General features: G+C 46.2%; 1 protein-coding gene across 5 annotated transcripts in view; it reads left to right on the top strand.

Moving 5' to 3' along the window:
• The window catches only part of LOC110528687 (phosphatase and actin regulator 3), a 92357-nt gene that overhangs the window by 1545 nt on the left and 71545 nt on the right, over positions 1 to 19267 (top strand). For 3 of the 5 annotated variants that reach the window (XM_036984335.2, XM_036984333.2, XM_036984334.2), the window contains exons 2-5: positions 8234 to 8395; positions 8479 to 8580; positions 8757 to 8900; positions 14996 to 15208. In XM_036984335.2, coding sequence (XP_036840230.2) covers positions 8236 to 8395; positions 8479 to 8580; positions 8757 to 8900; positions 14996 to 15208 — 619 coding nt within the window. In that variant the 5' untranslated portion in view covers positions 8234 to 8235. The remainder of the gene's footprint in view (positions 1 to 8233; positions 8396 to 8478; positions 8581 to 8756; positions 8901 to 14995; positions 15209 to 19267) is intronic. The other 2 variants (XM_036984336.2, XM_090242153.1) reach the window with 1 other exon arrangement.

The following is a 19267-nucleotide window of genomic DNA, read 5'->3' as shown; positions in this document are numbered from 1 at the left end:
CCAACAGTCAGACATCTTCCTTCCTCTACTGAAACCCAACAGTCAGACATCTTCCTCTACTGAAACCCAACAGACATCTTCCTTCCTCTACTGAAACGCAACAGTCAGACATCTTCCTTCCTCTACTGAAACCCGACAGTCAGACATCTTCCTTCCTCTACTGAAACCCGACAGTCAGACATCTTCCTTCCTCTACTGAAACCCAACAGTCAGACATCTTCCTTCCTCTACTGAAACCCAACAGTCAGACATCTTCCTTCCTCTACTGAAACCCAACAGTCAGACATCTTCCTCTACTGAAACCCAACAGACATCTTCCTTCCTCTACTGAAACGCAACAGTCAGACATCTTCCTTCCTCTACTGAAACCCAACAGTCAGACATCTTCCTTCCTCTACTGAAACCCAAGAGTCAGACATCTTCATTCCTCTACTGAAACCCAACAGTCAGACATCTTCCTTCCTCTACTGAAACGCAACAGTCAGACATCTTCCTTCCTCTACTGAAACCCAACAGTCAGACATCTTCCTTCCTCTACTAAAACCCAAGAGTCAGACATCTTCCTTCCTCTACTGAAACCCAACAGTCAGACATCTTCCTTCCTCTACTGAAACCCAAGAGTCAGACATCTTCCTTCCTCTACTGAAACCCAACAGTCAGACATCTTCCTTCCTCTACTAAAACCCAAGAGTCAGACATCTTCCTTCCTCTACTAAAACCCAAGAGTCAGACATCTTCATTCCTCTACTGAAACCCAACAGTCAGACATCTTCCTTCCTCTACTGAAACCCAAGAGTCAGACATCTTCCTTCCTCTACTGAAACCCAACAGTCAGACATCTTCCTTCCTCTACTGAAACCCAAGAGTCAGACATCTTCCTTCCTCTATTGAAACCCAACAGTCAGACATCTTCCTCTACTGAAACCCAAGAGTCAGACATCTTCCTCTACTGAAACCCAAGAGTCAGACATCTTCCTCTACTGAAACCCAAGAGTCAGACATCTTCCTTCCTCTATTCAGGCTGTCAGATGAAAATACATTAAAGGGATTCCTCTCCTGCATAATGTATAGCCAGGCTGTGATTGGTTAATATCTGGTTGGCAACAGCAGCAGACTAGTTCCTCCTGCTTCTCAATCTGCCTGCCGTGTTTGTGTGTGTGTGTGTGTGTGTGTGTGTGTGTGTGTGTGTGTGTGTGCCTGTGTGTGTGTTTGTGTGTGTGTGTGCCTGTGTGTGTGTTTGTGCCTATGTGTGTGTGTGTGCCTATGTGTTTGTGTGTGTGTGCCTATGTGTGTGTGCCTATGTGTGTGTGCCTATGTGTGTGTGCCTATGTGTGTGTGTATTTGTCATGCCGCTGTGCTTCTCTCTGCCTGCAAGGGGGCTGCCTACGCTGCAGCATCAACAGTAGCGCTGTCACCATGGCAACAGGGAGGGCTCTGACCCCCCGGAGTGTAGTAACCATAGGAACAATGTACAGGCTGCAGGCGTGACCTGGATTCCACACTACCCCTGTTGTACGACCGTTTTAATAGTAGTTAGTGGTTAGTGTGCTTTAGCTAGGGCCTACCATGTCACATGACCTGGATTTTTAAAATGTATTTAAACAAAAAAAAAATGTTAAGCACTTGTCTGAGGATGGTGCTGGACCGTGGGACAGGAAAAGACATGTGGCCAGTTTGATTATAAAAAGGTCAACAACAAAAAAACAGGTTAAAATTCAGATCACGTGACAGGATCAACCAAAACACAGGTGAATACCTACAGCCCATTCAGTTTGCGACTGTTACTGTACTGTTATGATAACCCCCATTCAGACTGTTACTGTACTGTTATGATAACCCCCATTCAGACTGCTACTGTAATGTTATGATAACCCCCATTCAGACTGTTACTGTACTGTTATGATAACCCCCATTCAGACTGCTACTGTAATGTTATGATAACCCCCATTCAGACTGTTACTATACTGTTATGATAACCCCCATTCAGACTGTTACTATACTGTTATGATAACCCCCATTCAGACTGATACTGTACTGTTATGATAACCCCCATTCAGACTGTTACTGTACTGTTATGATAACCCCCATTCAGACTGTTACTGTACTGTTATGATAACCCCCATTCAGACTGTTACTATACTGTTATGATAACCCCATTCAGACTGTTACTATACTGTTATGATAACCCCATTCAGACCGTTACTATACTGTTATGATAACCCCCATTCAGACTGTTACTATACTGTTATGATAACCCCCATTCAGACTGTTACTGTACTGTTATGATAACCCCCATTCAGACTGTTACTATACTGTTGTGATAACCCCATTCAGACTGTTACTTTACTGTTATGATAAACCCCATTCAGACTGTAACTGTAATGTTATGATAACCCCCATTCAGACTGTTACTATACTGTTATGATAACCCCCATTCAGACTGTTACTGTACTGTTATGATAACCCCCATTCAGACTGTTACTATACTGTTGTGATAACCCCATTCAGACTGTTACTTCACTGTTATGATAACCCCATTCAGACTGTTACTGTGCTGCCCTCTGGACACTATGATCACTTGGCTACATAGCTGATGCCTGCTGGACTGTCCATTAATCACGGTACTCCATTCTGTTCATTTATTTTTTTATCTGTCGGCCCCAGCCGCGAACTCAGGCTCTGTGTATAGTTAATCCGACCCTCGCTGCCTAGTCATCGCCATTTTACCTGCTGTTGTTGTGTTAGCTGATGAGCTGTTGTTGTCTCACCTGTTGTTTTAGCTAGCTCTCCCAATCAACACCTGCGATTACTTTATGCCTCGCTGTATGTCTCACTCAAATATCAATATGCCTTGTATACTGTTGTTCAGGTTAGTTATCATTGTTTTAGTTTACTATGGAGCCCCTAGTTCCACTCTTCATACCTCTGATACCTCCTTTGTACCACCTCCCACACATGCGGTGACCTCACCCATGACAACCAGCATGTCCAGAGATACAACCTCTCTTATCATCACCCAGTGCCTGGGCTTACCTCCGCTGTACCCGCACCCCACCATACCCCTGTCTGCGCATTATGCCCTGAATATATTCTACCATGCCCAGAAATCTGCTCCTTTTTTTCTTTGTCCCCAACGCTCTAGGCGACCAGTTTTGATTGCCTTTAGCCGCACCCTCATACTACTCCTCCTTTGTTCCTCGGGTGATGTGGAGGTAAACCCAGGCCTTGCATGTCCCCAGGCACCCTCATTTGTTGACTTCTGTGATTGAAAAAGCCTTGGTTTCATGCATGTCAACATCAGAAGCCTCCTCCCTAAGTTTGTTTTACTCACTGCTTTAGCACACTCTGCTAACCCTGATGTACTTGCAGTGTCTGAATCCTGGCTTAGGAAGGCCACCAAAAATTCTGAGATTTCCATACCCAACTATAACATTTTCCGTCAAGATAGAACTGCCAAAGGGGGCGGAGTTGCAGTCTACTGCAGAGATAGCCTGCAAAGTAATGTCATACTTTCCGGGTCCATACCCAAACAGTTCGAACTACTAATTTTAAAAATGACTCTCTCCAGAAATAAGTCTCTCACTGTTGCCGCCTGCTACCGACCCCCCTCAGCTCCCAGCTGTGCCCTGGTTACATTTGCGAATGGATCACCACCCATCTAGCTTCAGAGTTTGTTCTGTTAGGTGACCTAAACTGGGATATGCTTAACACCCCGGCAGTCCTACACTCTAAGCTAGATGCCCTCAATCTCACACAAATCATCAAGGACCCCACCAGGTACAACCCTAAATCGGTAAACAAGGGCACCCTCATATAGACATTATCCTGACCAACTGGCCCTCCAAATACACCTCCGCTGTCTTCAATCAGGATCTCAGCGATCACTGCCTCATTGCCTGTATCCGCTATGGATCCGCAGTCAAACAACCATCCCTCATCACTGTCAAACGCTGCCTAAAACACTTCTGTGAGCAGGCCTTTCTAATCGACCTGGCCCGGGTATCCTGGAAGGATATTGACCTCATCCCGTCAGTTGAGGATGCCTGGTCATTCTTTAAAAGTAACTTCCACCATCTTAGATAAGCATGCTCCGTTCAAAAAATGCAGAACTAAGAACAGATATAGCCCTTGGTTCACTCCAGACTTGACTGCCCTCGACCAGCACAAAAACATCCTGTGGAGGACTGCAATAGCATCGAATAGTCCCCGCGATATGCAACTGTTCAGGGAAGTCAGGAACCAATACACGCAGTCAGTCAGGAAAGCAAAGGCCAGTTTTTTCAAGCAGAAATTTGCATCCTGTAGCTCTAACTCCAAAAAGTTCTGGGATACTGTAAAGTCCATGGAGAACAAGAGCACCTCCTCCCAGCTGCCCACTGCACTGAGGCTAGGTAACACGGTTACCACTGATAAATCCATGATAATCGAAAACTTCAACAAGCATTTCTCAACGGCTGGCCATGCCTTCCTCCAACCTCGGCCAACAGCTCCGCCCCCCCCCGCAGCTACTCGCCCAAGCCTCCCCAGCTTCTCCTTTACCCAAATCCAGATAGCAGATGTTCTGAAAGAGCTGCAAAACCTGGACTCGTACAAATCAGCTGGTCTTGACAATCTGGACCCTCTATTTCTGAAACTATCCGCTGCCATTGTCGCAACCCCTATTACCAGCCTGTTCAACCTCTCTTTCATATCGTCTGAGATCCCCAATGATTGGAAAGCTGCCGCAGTCATCCCCCTCTTCAAAGGGAGAGCCACCCTGGACCCAAACTGTTACAGACCTATATCCATCCTGCCCTGCCTATCTAAGGTCTTCGAAAGCCTAGTCAACAAACAGATCACTGACCATCTCGAATCCCACCAATTCTCCGCTGTGCAATCTGGTTTCCGAGGCGGTCACGGGTGCACCTCAGCCACGCTCAAGGTACTAAATGATATCATAACTGCCATTGATAAAAGACAGTACTGTGCAGCTGTCTTAATCGACCTGGCCAAGGCTTTCGACTCTGTCAATCACCATATTCTTATCGGCAGACTCAGTAGCCTCGGTTTTTCTAATGACTGCCTTGCCTGGTTCACCAACTACTTTGCAGACAGAGTTCAGTGTGTCAAATCGGAGGGCCTGTTGTCCGGGCCTCTGGCAGTCTCTATGGGGGTGCCACAGGGTTCAATTCTCGGGCCGACTCTTTTATCTGTATATATCAATGATGTTGCTCTTGCTGCGGGCGATTCCCTGATCCACCTCTACGCAGACGACACCATTCTGTATACTTCTGGCCCTTCCTTGGACACTGTGCTATCTAACCTCCAAACGTGCTTCAATGCCATACAACACTCCTTCCGTGGCCTCCAACTGCTCTTAAACGCTAGTAAAACTAAATGCATGCTTTTCAACCGTATGCTGCCTGCACCCGCACGCCCGACTAGCATCACCACCCTGGATAGTTCCGACCTAGAATATGTGGACATCTATAAGTACCTAGGTGTCTGGCTAGACTGTAAACTCTCCTTCCAGACTCATATCAAACATCTTCAATCTAAAATCAAATCTAGAATCGTCTTTCAATTCCGCAACAAAGCCTCCTTCACTCACGCCGCCAAACTTACCCTAGTAAAACTGACTATCCTACCGATCCTCGACTTCGGCGATGTCATCTACAAAATAGCGTCCAATACTCTACTCAGCAAACTGGATGCAGTTTATCACAGTGCCATCCGTTTTGTTACTAAAGCACCTTATACCACCCACCACTGCGACCTGTATGCTCTAGTCGGCTGGTCCTCGCTACATATTCGTCGCCAGACTCACTGGCTCCAGGTCATCTACAAGTCCATACTAGGTAAAGCTCCACCTTATCTCAGTTCACTGGTCACGATGGCAACACCCACCCGTAGTACGCGCTCCAGCAGGTGTATCTCACTGATCATCCCTAAAGCCAACACCTCATTTGGCCGCCTTTCCTTCCAGTTCTCTGCTGCCTGTGACTAGAACGAATTGCAAAAATCGCTGAATTTTGAGACTTTTATCTCCCTCTCCAACTTTAAACATCTGCTATCTGAGCAGCTAACCGATCGCTGCAGCTGTACATAGGCCATCGGTAAATAGCACACCCAATTTACCTACCTCATCCCCATACTGTTTTTATTTATTTACTTTTCTGCTCTTTTGCACACCAGTATCTCTACCTGCACATGACCATCTGATCATTTATCACTCCAGTGTTAATCTGCTAAATTGTAATTATTCACCTACCTCCTCATGCCTTTTGCACACAATGTATATAGACTATTTTTTTCTTCATTTTCTCTACTGTGTTATTGATTTGTTTATTGTTTACTCCATGTGTAACTCTGTGTTGCTGTCTGTTCACACTGCTATGCTTTATCTTGGCCAGGTCGCAGTTGTAAATGAGAACTTGTCCTCAACTAGCCTACCTGGTTAAATAAAGGTGAATAAAAAAAATAAAAAAAGACTGTTATGATAACACCCATTCAGACTGTTATTATACTGTTATGATAACCCCATTCAGACTGTTACTTTACTGTTATGATAACCCCCATTCAGACTGATACTATACTGTTATGATAACCCCCATTCAGACTGTTACTTTACTGTTATGATAACCCCCATTCAGACTGTTACTTTACTGTTATGATAACCCCCATTCAGACTGTTACTGTACTGTTATGATAACCCCCATTCAGACCGTTACTGTACTGTTATGATAACCCCCATTCAGACCGTTACTGTACTGTTATGATAACACCCATTCAGACTGTTACTATACTGTTATGATAACACCCATTCAGACTGTTACTGTACTGTTGTGATAACCCCATTCAGACTGTTATTGTACTGTTATGATAACCCCATTCAGACTGTTACTGTACTGTTATGATAACCCCCATTCAGACTGTTACTTTACTGTTATGATAACCCCCATTCAGACTGTTACTGTACTGTTATGATAACCCCCATTCAGACTGTTACTGTGCTGTTATGATAACACCCATTCAGACTGTTACTATACTGTTATGATAACACCCATTCAGACTGTTACTGTACTGTTATGATAACACCCATTCAGACTGTTACTGTACTGTTATGATAACACCCATTCAGACTGTTACTGTACTGTTATGATAACACCCATTCAGACTGTTACTATACTGTTATGATAACACCCATTCAGACTGTTACTATACTGTTATGATAACACCCATTCAGACTGTTACTACACTGTTATGATAACCCCCATTCAGACTGTTATTGTACATTCAGACTGCCACTGTTGTTCACCTCGGTGTGTATAGTCTCCATTCTACTGTCAGTGTGTATAGTCTCCATTCTACTGTCAGTGTGTATAGTCTCCAGTCTACCCTCAGTGTGTACAGTCTCCAGTCTACTGTCAGTGTGTATAGTCTCCATTCTACTGTCAGTGTGTATAGTCTTCAGTCTACTGTCAGTCTGTATAGTCTCCAGTCTACTGTCAGTCTGTATAGTCTCCAGTCTACTGTCAGTGTGTATAGTCTCCAGTCTACTGTCAGTGTGTATAGTCTCCATTCTACTGTCAGTGTGTATAGTCTCCAGTCTACTGTCAGTGTGTATAGTCTCCATTCTACTATCAGTGTGTTACTGTACTGTTAATTGCCAATGTTAATTATTCTATCATGGCACATAAATTATTCTAACCTGCCATGTAATCAAATCATCTGTGTCCAGAAACCACCGTCTCTTAACACCGGAACTGACCAATAAATGGGTGTTTCCTGATATCAGGAATGAATTGCGGTCTGCAATTTATCCATAATTAATTATGCAGTTGAGTCCATACTACAGACACATATTTCGCTGTCATTCCTGTGGGTTAATCTGTGTTGTATGCTGTGTTGTTAACTCAGAACCTCTCCTCTCCTCTCCTCTCCTCTCCTCTCCTCTCCTCTCCTCTCCTCTCCTCTCCTCTCCTCTCCTCTCCTCTCGTCTACCCATCCCCTCTCCCCTCTCCTCTCCTCTCCCCCTCTCCTCTCCTCTCCCCTCTCTCTCTCTCTCTCTCTCTCTCTCCTCTCCTCTCCTCTCCTCTCCTCTCCTCTCCTCTCCTCTCCTCTCCTCTCCTCTCCTCTCCTCTCCTCTCCTCTCCTCTCCTCTCCTCTCCTCTCCTCTCCTCTCCTCTCCTCACCTCTCCTCTCCTCTCCTCTCTCCCGCCCCTCTCCCCTCTCCCCTCTCCTCTCCTCTCAGTGATGGAACAGCAGCGGGGTGCAGGCGCTCCAGAGGGTGTGGTGTCGGGGGTGCTGACCCCTCCCGTCAGGAGGAACAGTAAACTGGCCAGTCTGGGACAGATCTTTAAACCCTGGAAGTGGAGGAAAAAGAAGAACGACAAGATCCAACAGAACTCCACAGGTGAGAGAGACACTTCCCTTTGATCATTTCACAGAACCTCAGGTCTCCACATGACTTCCTTCCTTTTTGGTATGTGACCCCAGTGGGAATCGAACCCACAACCCTGGCCGTTGCGCTGTGTGTTTCAGCTTTAGAGCGGACCCGGGATGAACTGGCCAATAGGGGCCTGGAGGGGATTGAACCAGGTACGGACGCACGCACGCACAGTTGCACAGGTGCACAGGTGCACAGGCCAACCCATTACAATAAAATAACATATTAATTCCATGTATGTAATGATGCCTTCTGTCCCTGTGTGTGTATATGTTTGTGCATGCGCTCGCGTGTGTGTGTGTGTCTGTGCGTGTGTGTGTGTGTGTAGAGTTTTGTGAGGCGTGTGGGGGGCTAGAAGACCCTGACACTCCCAGCCAATCTGACGCAGAGGAGCGAGAGGAGGAGGAGCCTTTGGCGCCCCTGGCAACCACCTCAGAGTACCTGGTCAGCGATGAAGACAACCCATCTACAGGTAGGATCTATGACCTCTGAACCCTGACCTCTAATCTCTAGAGTCTTAGCGTATCAGAGAGCATCAAATCTGTGATGCATTGTGGGTAAATTGAAACTGACTGACTATTTATTTATTGTTAGAGGCGACTCCGGGATGCTGGCCTTCTCGGCAGAGTTTCTCTGTCCAGTGTCTGTGTTCTTTTGCCCATATAGCTTTTGCTTTGCAACTCTGCCTAGTGCTGTTTTCTGTGTGTGATGCTGTTCATTGACTACAGCTCAGTGTTCAACACCATAGTGCCCTCATAGCTCATCACTAAGCTAAGGACTCTGGGACAAAACACCTCCCTCTGCAAATGGATCCTGGATTTCCTGATGGGCCGCCCCCAGGTGGTGAGGGTAGGTAGCAACACATCCGTCACGCTGATCCTCAACACAGGGCCCCTCAGGGGTGCGTGCTCAGTCCGCTCCTGTACTCCCTGTTCACTCATGACTGCACGGTTAGGCACGACTCCAACACCATCATTAAGTTTGAGCCTGATCACTGACAACGATGAGACAGCCTATAGGGAGGAGGTCAGAGACCTGACCTTGTGGTGCCAGGACAACAACCATTCCCTCAAAGTGATCAAGACTAAGGAGATGATTGTGGACTACAGGAAAAGGAGGACTGAGCACGCACCCATTCTCATCGACGGGGCTTTAGTGGAGCAGGTTGAGAGCTTCAAGTTCCTTGGCGTCCACATCACCAACAAACTAACATGGTCCAAACACACCAAGAGAGTTTTGAAGAGGGCACAACAAAACCTATTCCCCCTGAATATTTGGCATGGGTCTTCAGATCCTCAAAAGGTTCTACAGCTGCACCATCGAGAGCATCGTGACTGGTTGCATCACTGCCTAGCATGGTAACTGCTCTGCCTCCGACCGCAAGGCACTACAGAGGGTAATGCGTACGGCCCAGAACATCACCGGGCCAAGATTCCTGCCATCCAGGACATCTATACCAGGCGGTGTCAGAGGAAGGCCCTAAAAATTGTCAAAGACTCCAGCCACCCTAGTCATAGACTCTTCTCTCTGCTACCGCACGGCAAGCAGTACCGGAGCTTCAAGTCTAGGTCCAAGAGGCTTCTAAACAGCTTCTACCCCCAAGCCATAAGACTCCTGAACATCTAGTCTAATGGCTACCCAGACTATTTGCATTGCCCCCCCCCCCCTTCTGCACTACTGCTACTCTCTGTTATTATCTATGCATAGTCACATTAATAACTTTGCCTACATGTACATATTACCTCAATTACCTCGACACCGGTGCCCCCGCACATTGACTCTGTACCGGTATCCCCTGTATATAGCCTCCACATTGACTCTGTACCGTAAAACCCTGTATATAGTCTCCACATTGACTCTGTACCGGTACCCCCTGTATATAGCCTCCACATTGACTCTGTACCGGTACCCCCTGTATATAACCTCCACATTGACTCTGTACCATAACACCCTGTATATAGCCTCCACATTGACTCTGTACCGGTACCCCCTGTATATAGCCTCCACATTGACTCTGTACCATAACACCCTGTATATAGTCTCCACATTGACTCTATACCGGTACCCCCTGTATATAGCCTCCACATTGACTCTGTACCGGTACCCCCTGTATATAGTCTCCACATTGACTCTGTACCGTAACACCCTGTATATAGCCTCCACATTGACTCTGTACCGTAACACCCTGTATATAGCCTCCACATTGACTCTGTACCGTAACACCCTGTATATAGCCTCCACATTGACTCTGTACCGGTACCCCCTGTATATAGTCTCCACATTGACTCTGTACCGTAACACCCTGTATATAGCCTCCACATTGACTCTGTACCGTAACACCCTGTATATAGCCTCCACATTGACTCTGTACCGGTACCCCCTGTATATAGTCTCCACATTGACTCTGTACCGTAACACCCTGTATATAGCCTCCACATTGACTCTGTACCGTAACACCCTGTATATAGCCTCCACATTGACTCTGTACCGTAACACCCTGTATATAGCCTCCACATTGACTCTGTACCGTAACACCCTGTATATAGCCTCCACATTGACTCTGTACCGTAACACCCTGTATATAGCCTCCACATTGACTCTGTACCGTAACACCCTGTATATAGCCTCCACATTGACTCTGTACCGTAACACCCTGTATATAGCCTCCACATTGACTCTGTACCGTAATACCCTGTATATAGCCTCCACATTGACTCTGTACCGTAACACCCTGTATATAGCCTCCACATTGACTCTGTACTGTAACACCCTGTATATAGCCTCCACATCGACTCTGTACCGTAACACCCTGTATATAGCCTCCACATTGACTCTGTACCGTAATACCCTGTATATAGCCTCCACATTGACTCTGTACCGTAACACCCTGTATATAGCCTCCACATTGACTCTACCAGTACCCCCTGTATATAGACTCCACATTGACTCTGTACCGGTACCCCCTGTATATAACCTCCACATTGACTCTGTACCGTAACACCCTGTATATAACCTCCACATTGACTCTGTACCGTAATACCCTGTATATAGTCTCCACATTGACTCTGTACCGTAATACCCTGTATATAGCCTCCACATTGACTCTGTACCGTAACACCCTGTATATAGCCTCCACATTGACTCTGTACCGTAATACCCTGTATATAGCCTCCACATTGACTCTGTACCGTAACACCCTGTATATAGTCTCCACATTGACTCTGTACCGGTACCCCCTGTATATAACCTCCACATTGACTCTGTACCGTAATACCCTGTATATAGCCTCCACATTGACTCTGTACCGTAATACCCTGTATATAGTCTCCACATTGACTCTGTACCGTAACACCCTGTATATAGCCTCCACATTGACTCTGTACCGTAATACCCTGTATATAGTCCCGCTATTGTTATTTACTGCTGCTCTTTCATTATTTGTTATTCTTATCTCTTACTTTAATTTAGGTATTTTCATAAAACTGCGTTGTTGATTAAGGGCCTGTAAGTAAGCATTTCACTCTAAGTTCAACTACACCTTTTGTATTAGGCGACAAAATACAATCTGATTTGATTTGATTTGATGGAATGTTCTCTAACCCACTGCTGGTGGGTGACACAGGAAGTCAGCTGTGCTCTCTACTGCTAAGGAGCTGAAACACTGCAGTTATACCATGAGTCAGATATAAACCAGGCACAGGCTGCCTCCCAAAGGGACGGATTACTGAATGAGAACGCAGGGCAGGTGCCCCGGGGCCCCCGACCTCCAGAAATTATAATTGTTATTTTATTTTTTGAGGGGTTGGGGGTCGAGGGCCCCCCAGTTAGCATATGATAGCAAAATGTGTAGTATTAGCTTTTAAACTACACCGGGGCCAAAAAGCGGGAGTCCAATTCATCAAGGGGCCCCCTAGTCCCTAATGCCCGGCCCTGGTTAAAATTAGTTCACCATATCGGGAATAAGGTGCCCTTTGGGACGCACAGGGACAGAATGGGTTCTGACAGTAGCCCAGGTAACTCACAGTAACACACAGTAACCCAGGTAACCCACAGTAGCACACAGTAGCCCAGGTAACCCACAGTAACACAAAGTAACCCAGGTAACCCACAGTAACACACAGTAGCCCAGGTAACCCACAGTAACACACAGTAGCCCAGGTAACCCACAGTAACCCACAGTAACCCAGGTAACCCACAGTAACCCACAGTAACACACAGTAACCCATAGCAACACACTGTAACCCAGGTGACCCACAGTAACCCAGTAACCCACAGTAACCCAGGTAACCCACAGTAACCCACAGTAACACACAGTAACCCAAAGCAACACACTGTAACCCAGGTGACCCACAGTAACCCAGGTAACCCACAGTAACCCACAGTAACCCACATTAACCCAGGTAACCCACAGTAACACACAGTAACACAGGTAACCCACAGGGCCACAAAGTAAATCAAATCAAATCAAATGTATGTATCAAATGTATAGCCCTTCGTACATCAGCTGATATCTCAAAGTGCTGTACAGAAACCCAGTCTAAAACCCCAAACAGCAAGCAATGCAGGTGTAGAAGCACGGTGGCTAGGAAAAACTCCCTAGAAAGGCCAAAACCTAGGAAGAAACCTAGAGAGGAACCAGGCAATGTGGGGTGGCCTCTTCTGGCTGTGCCGGGTGAAGATTATAACAGAACATGGCCAAGATGTTCAAATGTTCATAAATGACCAGCATGGTCAAGTAATAATAAGGCAGAACAGTTGAAACTGGAGCAGCAGCACGGTCAGGTGGACTGGGGACAGCAAGGAGTCATCATGTCAGGTAGTCCTGGGGCATGGTCCTAGGGCTCAGGTCCTCCGAGAGAGAGAAAGAAAGAGAATTAGAGAGAGCATATGTGGGGTGGCCAGTCCTCTTCTGGCTGTGCCGGGTGGAGATTATAACAGAACATGGCCAAGATGTTCAAATGTTCATAAATGACCAGCATGGTCGAATAATAATAAGGCAAAACAGTTGAAACTGGAGCAGCAGCACGGCCAGGTGGACTGGGGACAGCAAGGAGTCATCATGTCAGGTAGTCCTGGGGCATGGTCCTAGGGCTCAGGTCCTCCGAGAGAGAGAAAGAAAGAGAGAAGGAGAGAATTAGAGAACGCACACTTAGATTCACACAGGACACCGAATAGGACAGGAGAAGTACTCCAGATATAACAAACTGACCCTAGCCCCCCGACACATAAACTACTGCAGCATAAATACTGGAGACTGAGACAGGAGGGGTCAGGAGACACTGTGGCCCCGGACAGGGCCAAACAGGAAGGATATAACCCCACCCACTTTGCCAAAGCACAGCCCCCACACCACTAGAGGGATATCTTCAACCACCAACTTACCATCCTGAGACAAGGCTGAGTATAGCCCACAAAGACCTCCGCCACGGCACAACCCAAAGGGGGGGGGGGGGGGCACCAACCCAGACAGGATGACCACATCAGTCAATCAACCCACTCAGGTGACGCACCCCCTCCAGGGACGGCATGAGAGAGCCCCAGTAAGCCAATGCCCCTGTAATAGGGTTAGAGGCAGAGAATCCCAGTGGAAAGAGGGGAACCGGCCAGGCAGAGACAGCAAGGGCGGTTTGTTGCTCCAGAGCCTTTCCGTTCACCCTCCCACTCCTGGGCCAGACTACACTCAATCATATGACCCACTGAAGAGATGAGTCTTCAGTAAAGACTTAAAGGTTGAGACCGAGTTTGCGTCTCTGACATGGGTAGGCAGACCGTTCCATAAAAATGGAGCTCTATAGGAGAAAGCACTGCCTCCAGCTGTTTGCTTAGAAATTCTAGGGACAATTAGGAGTCCTGCGTCTTGTGACCGTAGCGTACGTGTAGGTATGTACGGCAGGACCAAATCAGAGAGATAGGTAGGAGCAAGCCCATGTAATGCTTTGTAGGTTAGCAGTAAAACCTTGAAATCAGCCCTTGCTTTGACAGGAAGCCAGTGTAGAGAGGCTAGCACTGGAGTAATATGATCAAATTTGTTGGTTCTAGTCAGGATTCTAGCAGTCGTATTTAGCACTAACTGAAGTTTACTTAGTGCTTTATCCGGGTAGCCGGAAGTAGAGCATTGCAGTAGTCTAACCTAGAAGTGACAAAAGCATGGATTAATTTTTCTGCATCATTTTTGGACAGAAAGTTTCTAATTTTTGCAATGTTACGTAGATGGAAAAAAGCTGTCCTTGAAATGGTCTTGATATGTTCTTCAAAAGAGAGATCAGGGTCCAGAGTAACGCCGAGGTCCTTCACAGTTTTATTTGAGACCCACAGTAACACACAGTAACACAGGTAACCCACAGTAACACACAGTAACCCAGGTAACCCACAGTAATCCAGGTAACCCACAGTAACCCACAGTAACCCAGGTAACCCACAGTAACCCAGGTAACCCACAGTAACCCACAGTAGCACAGGTAACCTGATCAAGCAGGATCAAATAGTTAGACAGAAAACTGTCCTGAACTAACTGTGTATTTCAACAAAGGACTGTGTTTTTGTTGTTGTTGATTTTGTTTGTTTCAGCTGTTGATCTGACAGAAGACACTTTGACAGTGGCGGACCAGAGTGAGGACGGAGGGGAGGAGGACACTTCCCTCTGTGAGCCCTGTGTGGACAGCTTTCTGGTACAGGCTGAGACAGGAGGGGGACAGGAGACACCTCACCCCATGGACCCCCCATGGGACCTCCCACACCCCAACCTGCCCAAACTACTTACCAGGCTGGGCAGCCTAGAGGGTGAGTCCCAAATCAGCCCCTAGCCCCTGTTCCTGGTCTGTTATCATGTTAGCTAACTATAACCAGCCTCTGTTATTGGCCTGTTAGCATGTTAGCTAACTCCAACTAGCCTGCTAACTTACTTACTCTAACCAGGCTCATACAGCTAGCTAACAACTGTCCAGGCTGGGCAGTTTAAAAACCTCTTCGGGATCGGTGTCCCTTCCATCCCTTCCATGCTTATTTGGGCAGTCTTGATACAACATTTTGAACAGAAATGCAATGGTTCATTGAATCAGTCTAACACTTTGCACGTACACTGATGCCATCTAGTGGCCAAAATCTCAAATGAACCTGGGCTGGAATAATACATTATGGCCTTTCTCTTGCATGTCAAAGATGATAGTACAAAAAAATACCAAAGAACGGCTGGTTTTACTTTGTATTATCTTTTACCAGATCTATTGTGTTATATTCTACGACATTCAGCCAGCCTTGAGCTAGCCTTGAACTGGGTTAATATACCACTACTTCTAGGGCTACAATACCTCCTTTGCCACTTGGCCTGGACCATTTATTGTCGACACGGAGCCCCGCTGATCCATCACGACTGGACTGCCGACGTGAACGCCCAATGTGGTCTCAACAGGCTATTCTGTTACGATGTCGCCGAAGAACCATCTACTAACCCCGGCCCACTAGCTTTTCTGAACGCTGTGTCCCCTGCTCGCCCAGCGTAGTAGTGACTACCGAACAGCACCCTGACTCACCTATTGCTGCTCTTTTGACTCTATGATCACTCGGCTACACACAGTGCCTTGCGAAAGTATTCGGCCCCTTTGAACTTTGCGACCTTTTGCCACATTTCAGGCTTCAAACATAAAGATATAAAACTTTATTTTTTTGTGAAGAATCAACAACAAGTGGGACACAATCATGAAGTGGTTCAATCATGAAGTCCTCCCAGCTGCCCACCGCACTGAGGCTAGGTAACACTGTCACCACCGATAAATCTACGATAATCGAGAATTTCAATAAGCATTTTTCTATGCCTGGCCATGCTTTCCACCTGGCTACCCCTACCTCAACAGCTCTGCACCACCCACAGCAACTTGCCCAAGCCTCTCCATTTCTCCTTCACCCAAATCCAGATAGCTGATGTTCTGAAAGAGCGGCAAAATCTGGACCCCTACAAATCAGCTGGGCAAGACAATCTGGACCCTCTCTTTCTAAAATGATTACAATTTTTGCAATTGTTGCAGCCCCTATTACTAGCCTATTCATCCTCTCTTTCGTATCGTCTGAGATCCCTAAAGATTGGAAAGCTGCCGCGGTCTTCCCCTTCTTCGTACGGGGTGACACTCTAGACCAAAAATGAGACAGACCTATATCTATCTTACCCTGCCTTTCTAAAGTCTTCGAAAGCCAAGGTAACAAACAGATCATCGACCATTTCGAATCCCACCATACATTCTCCGCTATACAATCTGGTTTCCGAGCTGGTCATGGGTGCACCTCAGCCACTCTCACGGTCCTAAACGATATCATAACCGCCATCGATAAAAGACAATACTGTGCAGCCGTATTCATCAACCTGGCCAAGGCTTTCGACTCTGTCAATCACCACATTTTTATTGGCAGACTCAACAGCCTTGGTTTATTAAATGACTGCCTCGCCTGGTTCACCAGCTACTTCTCAGATAGAGTTCAGTGTGTCCAATCAGAGGGCCTGTTGTCCGGACCTCTGGCAGTGTCTATGGGGGTACCACAGGGTTCAATTCTCGCGCTCTGTATATATAAATGATGTTGCTCTTGCTGCTGGTGATTCTCTGATCCACCTCTACGCAGATGACACAATTCTGTATACTTCTGGCCCTTCTTTGGACACTGTGTTAACTAACCTCCAGACGAGCTTCAATGCCATACAACTCTCCTTCCGTGGCCTCAAATTGCTCTTAAGTGCTAGAAAAACTAAATGCATGCTCTTCAACCGATCGCTGCCCGCACCTGCCCGCCTGACCAGCATCACTACTCTGGACGGTTCTGACTTAGAATATGTGGACAACTACATATACTTAGGTGTCTGGTTAGACTGTTAACTCTCCTTCCAGACTCACATTATGCATCTTCAATCCAAAATTAAATCTAGAATCGGCTTCCTATTTCGCAAACAAAGCATCCTTCACTCATGCTGCCAAACATACCCTCGTAAAACTGACTATCCTATCGATCCTTGACTTCGGCGATGTCATTTACAAAATATCCTCCAACACTCTACTCAGCAAATTGGATGTAGTCTATCACAGTCCCATCCATTTTGTCACTAAAGCCCCACTACTACCCACCACTGCGAACTGTATGCTGTCGTTGGCAGGCCTCGCTTCATATTCGTCGCCAAACCCACTGGCTCCAGGCCATCTATTAATCTTTGCTAGGTAAAGCAGCTCACTGGTCACCATAGCAGCACCCACCCGTAGCACACACTCCAGCACATATATTTCACTGGTTACCCTCAAACCAACTTCTCCTTTGGCTGCCTTTCCTTCCAGTTCTCTGCTGCCAATGACTGGAACGAATTGCAAAAATCACTGAAGCTGGAGTCTCATATCTCCCTCTCTAACTTTAAGCATCAGCTGTCAGAGCAGCTTACCGATCATTGCATCTGTAAATAGCCCACCCAACTACCTCATCCCCATATATATTTTTTCTCCTTTGCACCCCAGTATCTCTACTTGCACATTCATCTTCTGCACATCTATCACTCCAGTGTTTAATTGTTAAATTGTAATTATTTCGCCACTATGGCCTATTTATTGCCTTTACCTCCCTAATCTTACGTCGCAGAACTTGTTCTCAACTGGCCTACCTGGTTGAAAAAAGGTGAAATAAAAATAAATAAAAAGCCCTTTCACATTTCCATAAACTTCAAAGTGTTTCCTTTCCAATGGTACCATGAATATGCATATCCTTGCTTCAGGTCCTGAACTACAGGCTCAGGAATTTAAAAAAAAGGTTCCGATACTTAAGATGGTCAGTGAATTAGACGTCACACTTGGGCTGACAGGGGGCCATCATAGTTTCAAAGACAGTACCGTATGAAGACAGGCAGAAACTGTCACAGACCATCATAGTTTTGAAAGACAGTACAGTATGAAGACAGGCAGAAACTGTCACTGACCATCATAGTATCAAAGACAGTACAGTATGAGGACAAGCAGAAACTGTCACGGGCCATCATAGTATCAAAGACAATACAGTATGAAGACAGGCAGAAACTGTCACAGACCATCATAGTATCAAAGACAGTACAGTATGAAGACAGGCAGAAACTGACCATCATAGTATCAAAGACAGTACCATACAAAGACAAGCAGAAACTGTCACAGACCATCATAGTATCAAAGACAGTACCGTACAGAGACAGGCAGAAACTGTCACAGACCATCATAGTATCAAAGACAGTACCGTACAAAGACAGGCAGAAACTGTCACAGACCATCATAGTATCAAAGACAGTGCCGTACAAAGACAGGCAGAAACTGTCACGGACCATCATAGTATCAAAGACAGTACAGTATGAAGACAGGCAGAAACTGTCACAGACCATCATAGTATCAAAGACAGTACCGTACAAAGACAGGCAGAAACTGTCACGGACCATCATAGTATCAAAGACAATACAGTATGAAGACAGGCAGAAACTGTCACGGACCATCATAGTATCAAAGACAATACAGTATGAAGACAGGCAGAAACTGACCATCATAGTATCAAAGGCAGTACCGTACAAAGACAAGCAGAAACTGTCACGGACCATCATAGTATCAAAGACAGTACAGTATGAAGACAGGCAGAAACTGTCACAGACCATCATAGTTTCAAAGACAGTACCGTACAAAGACAGGCAGAAACTGTCACAGACCATTATAGTATCAAAGACAGTACCGTACAGAGACAGGCAGAAACTGTCACAGACCATCATAGTATCAAAGACAGTACAGTATGAAGACAGGCAGAAACTGTCATGGACCATCATAGTATCAAAGACAGTACCGTACAAAGACAGGCAGAAACTGTCAC

The sequence above is a fragment of the Oncorhynchus mykiss genome, chromosome 7 (assembly GCF_057628025.1).
Source record: "Oncorhynchus mykiss isolate SJ-2025 chromosome 7, ASM5762802v1, whole genome shotgun sequence".
NCBI lineage: Eukaryota > Metazoa > Chordata > Actinopteri > Salmoniformes > Salmonidae > Oncorhynchus > Oncorhynchus mykiss.
The sequence above is the reverse complement of the archived record's forward strand: the minus strand, read 5'-3'. Positions and strand labels throughout refer to the sequence as shown.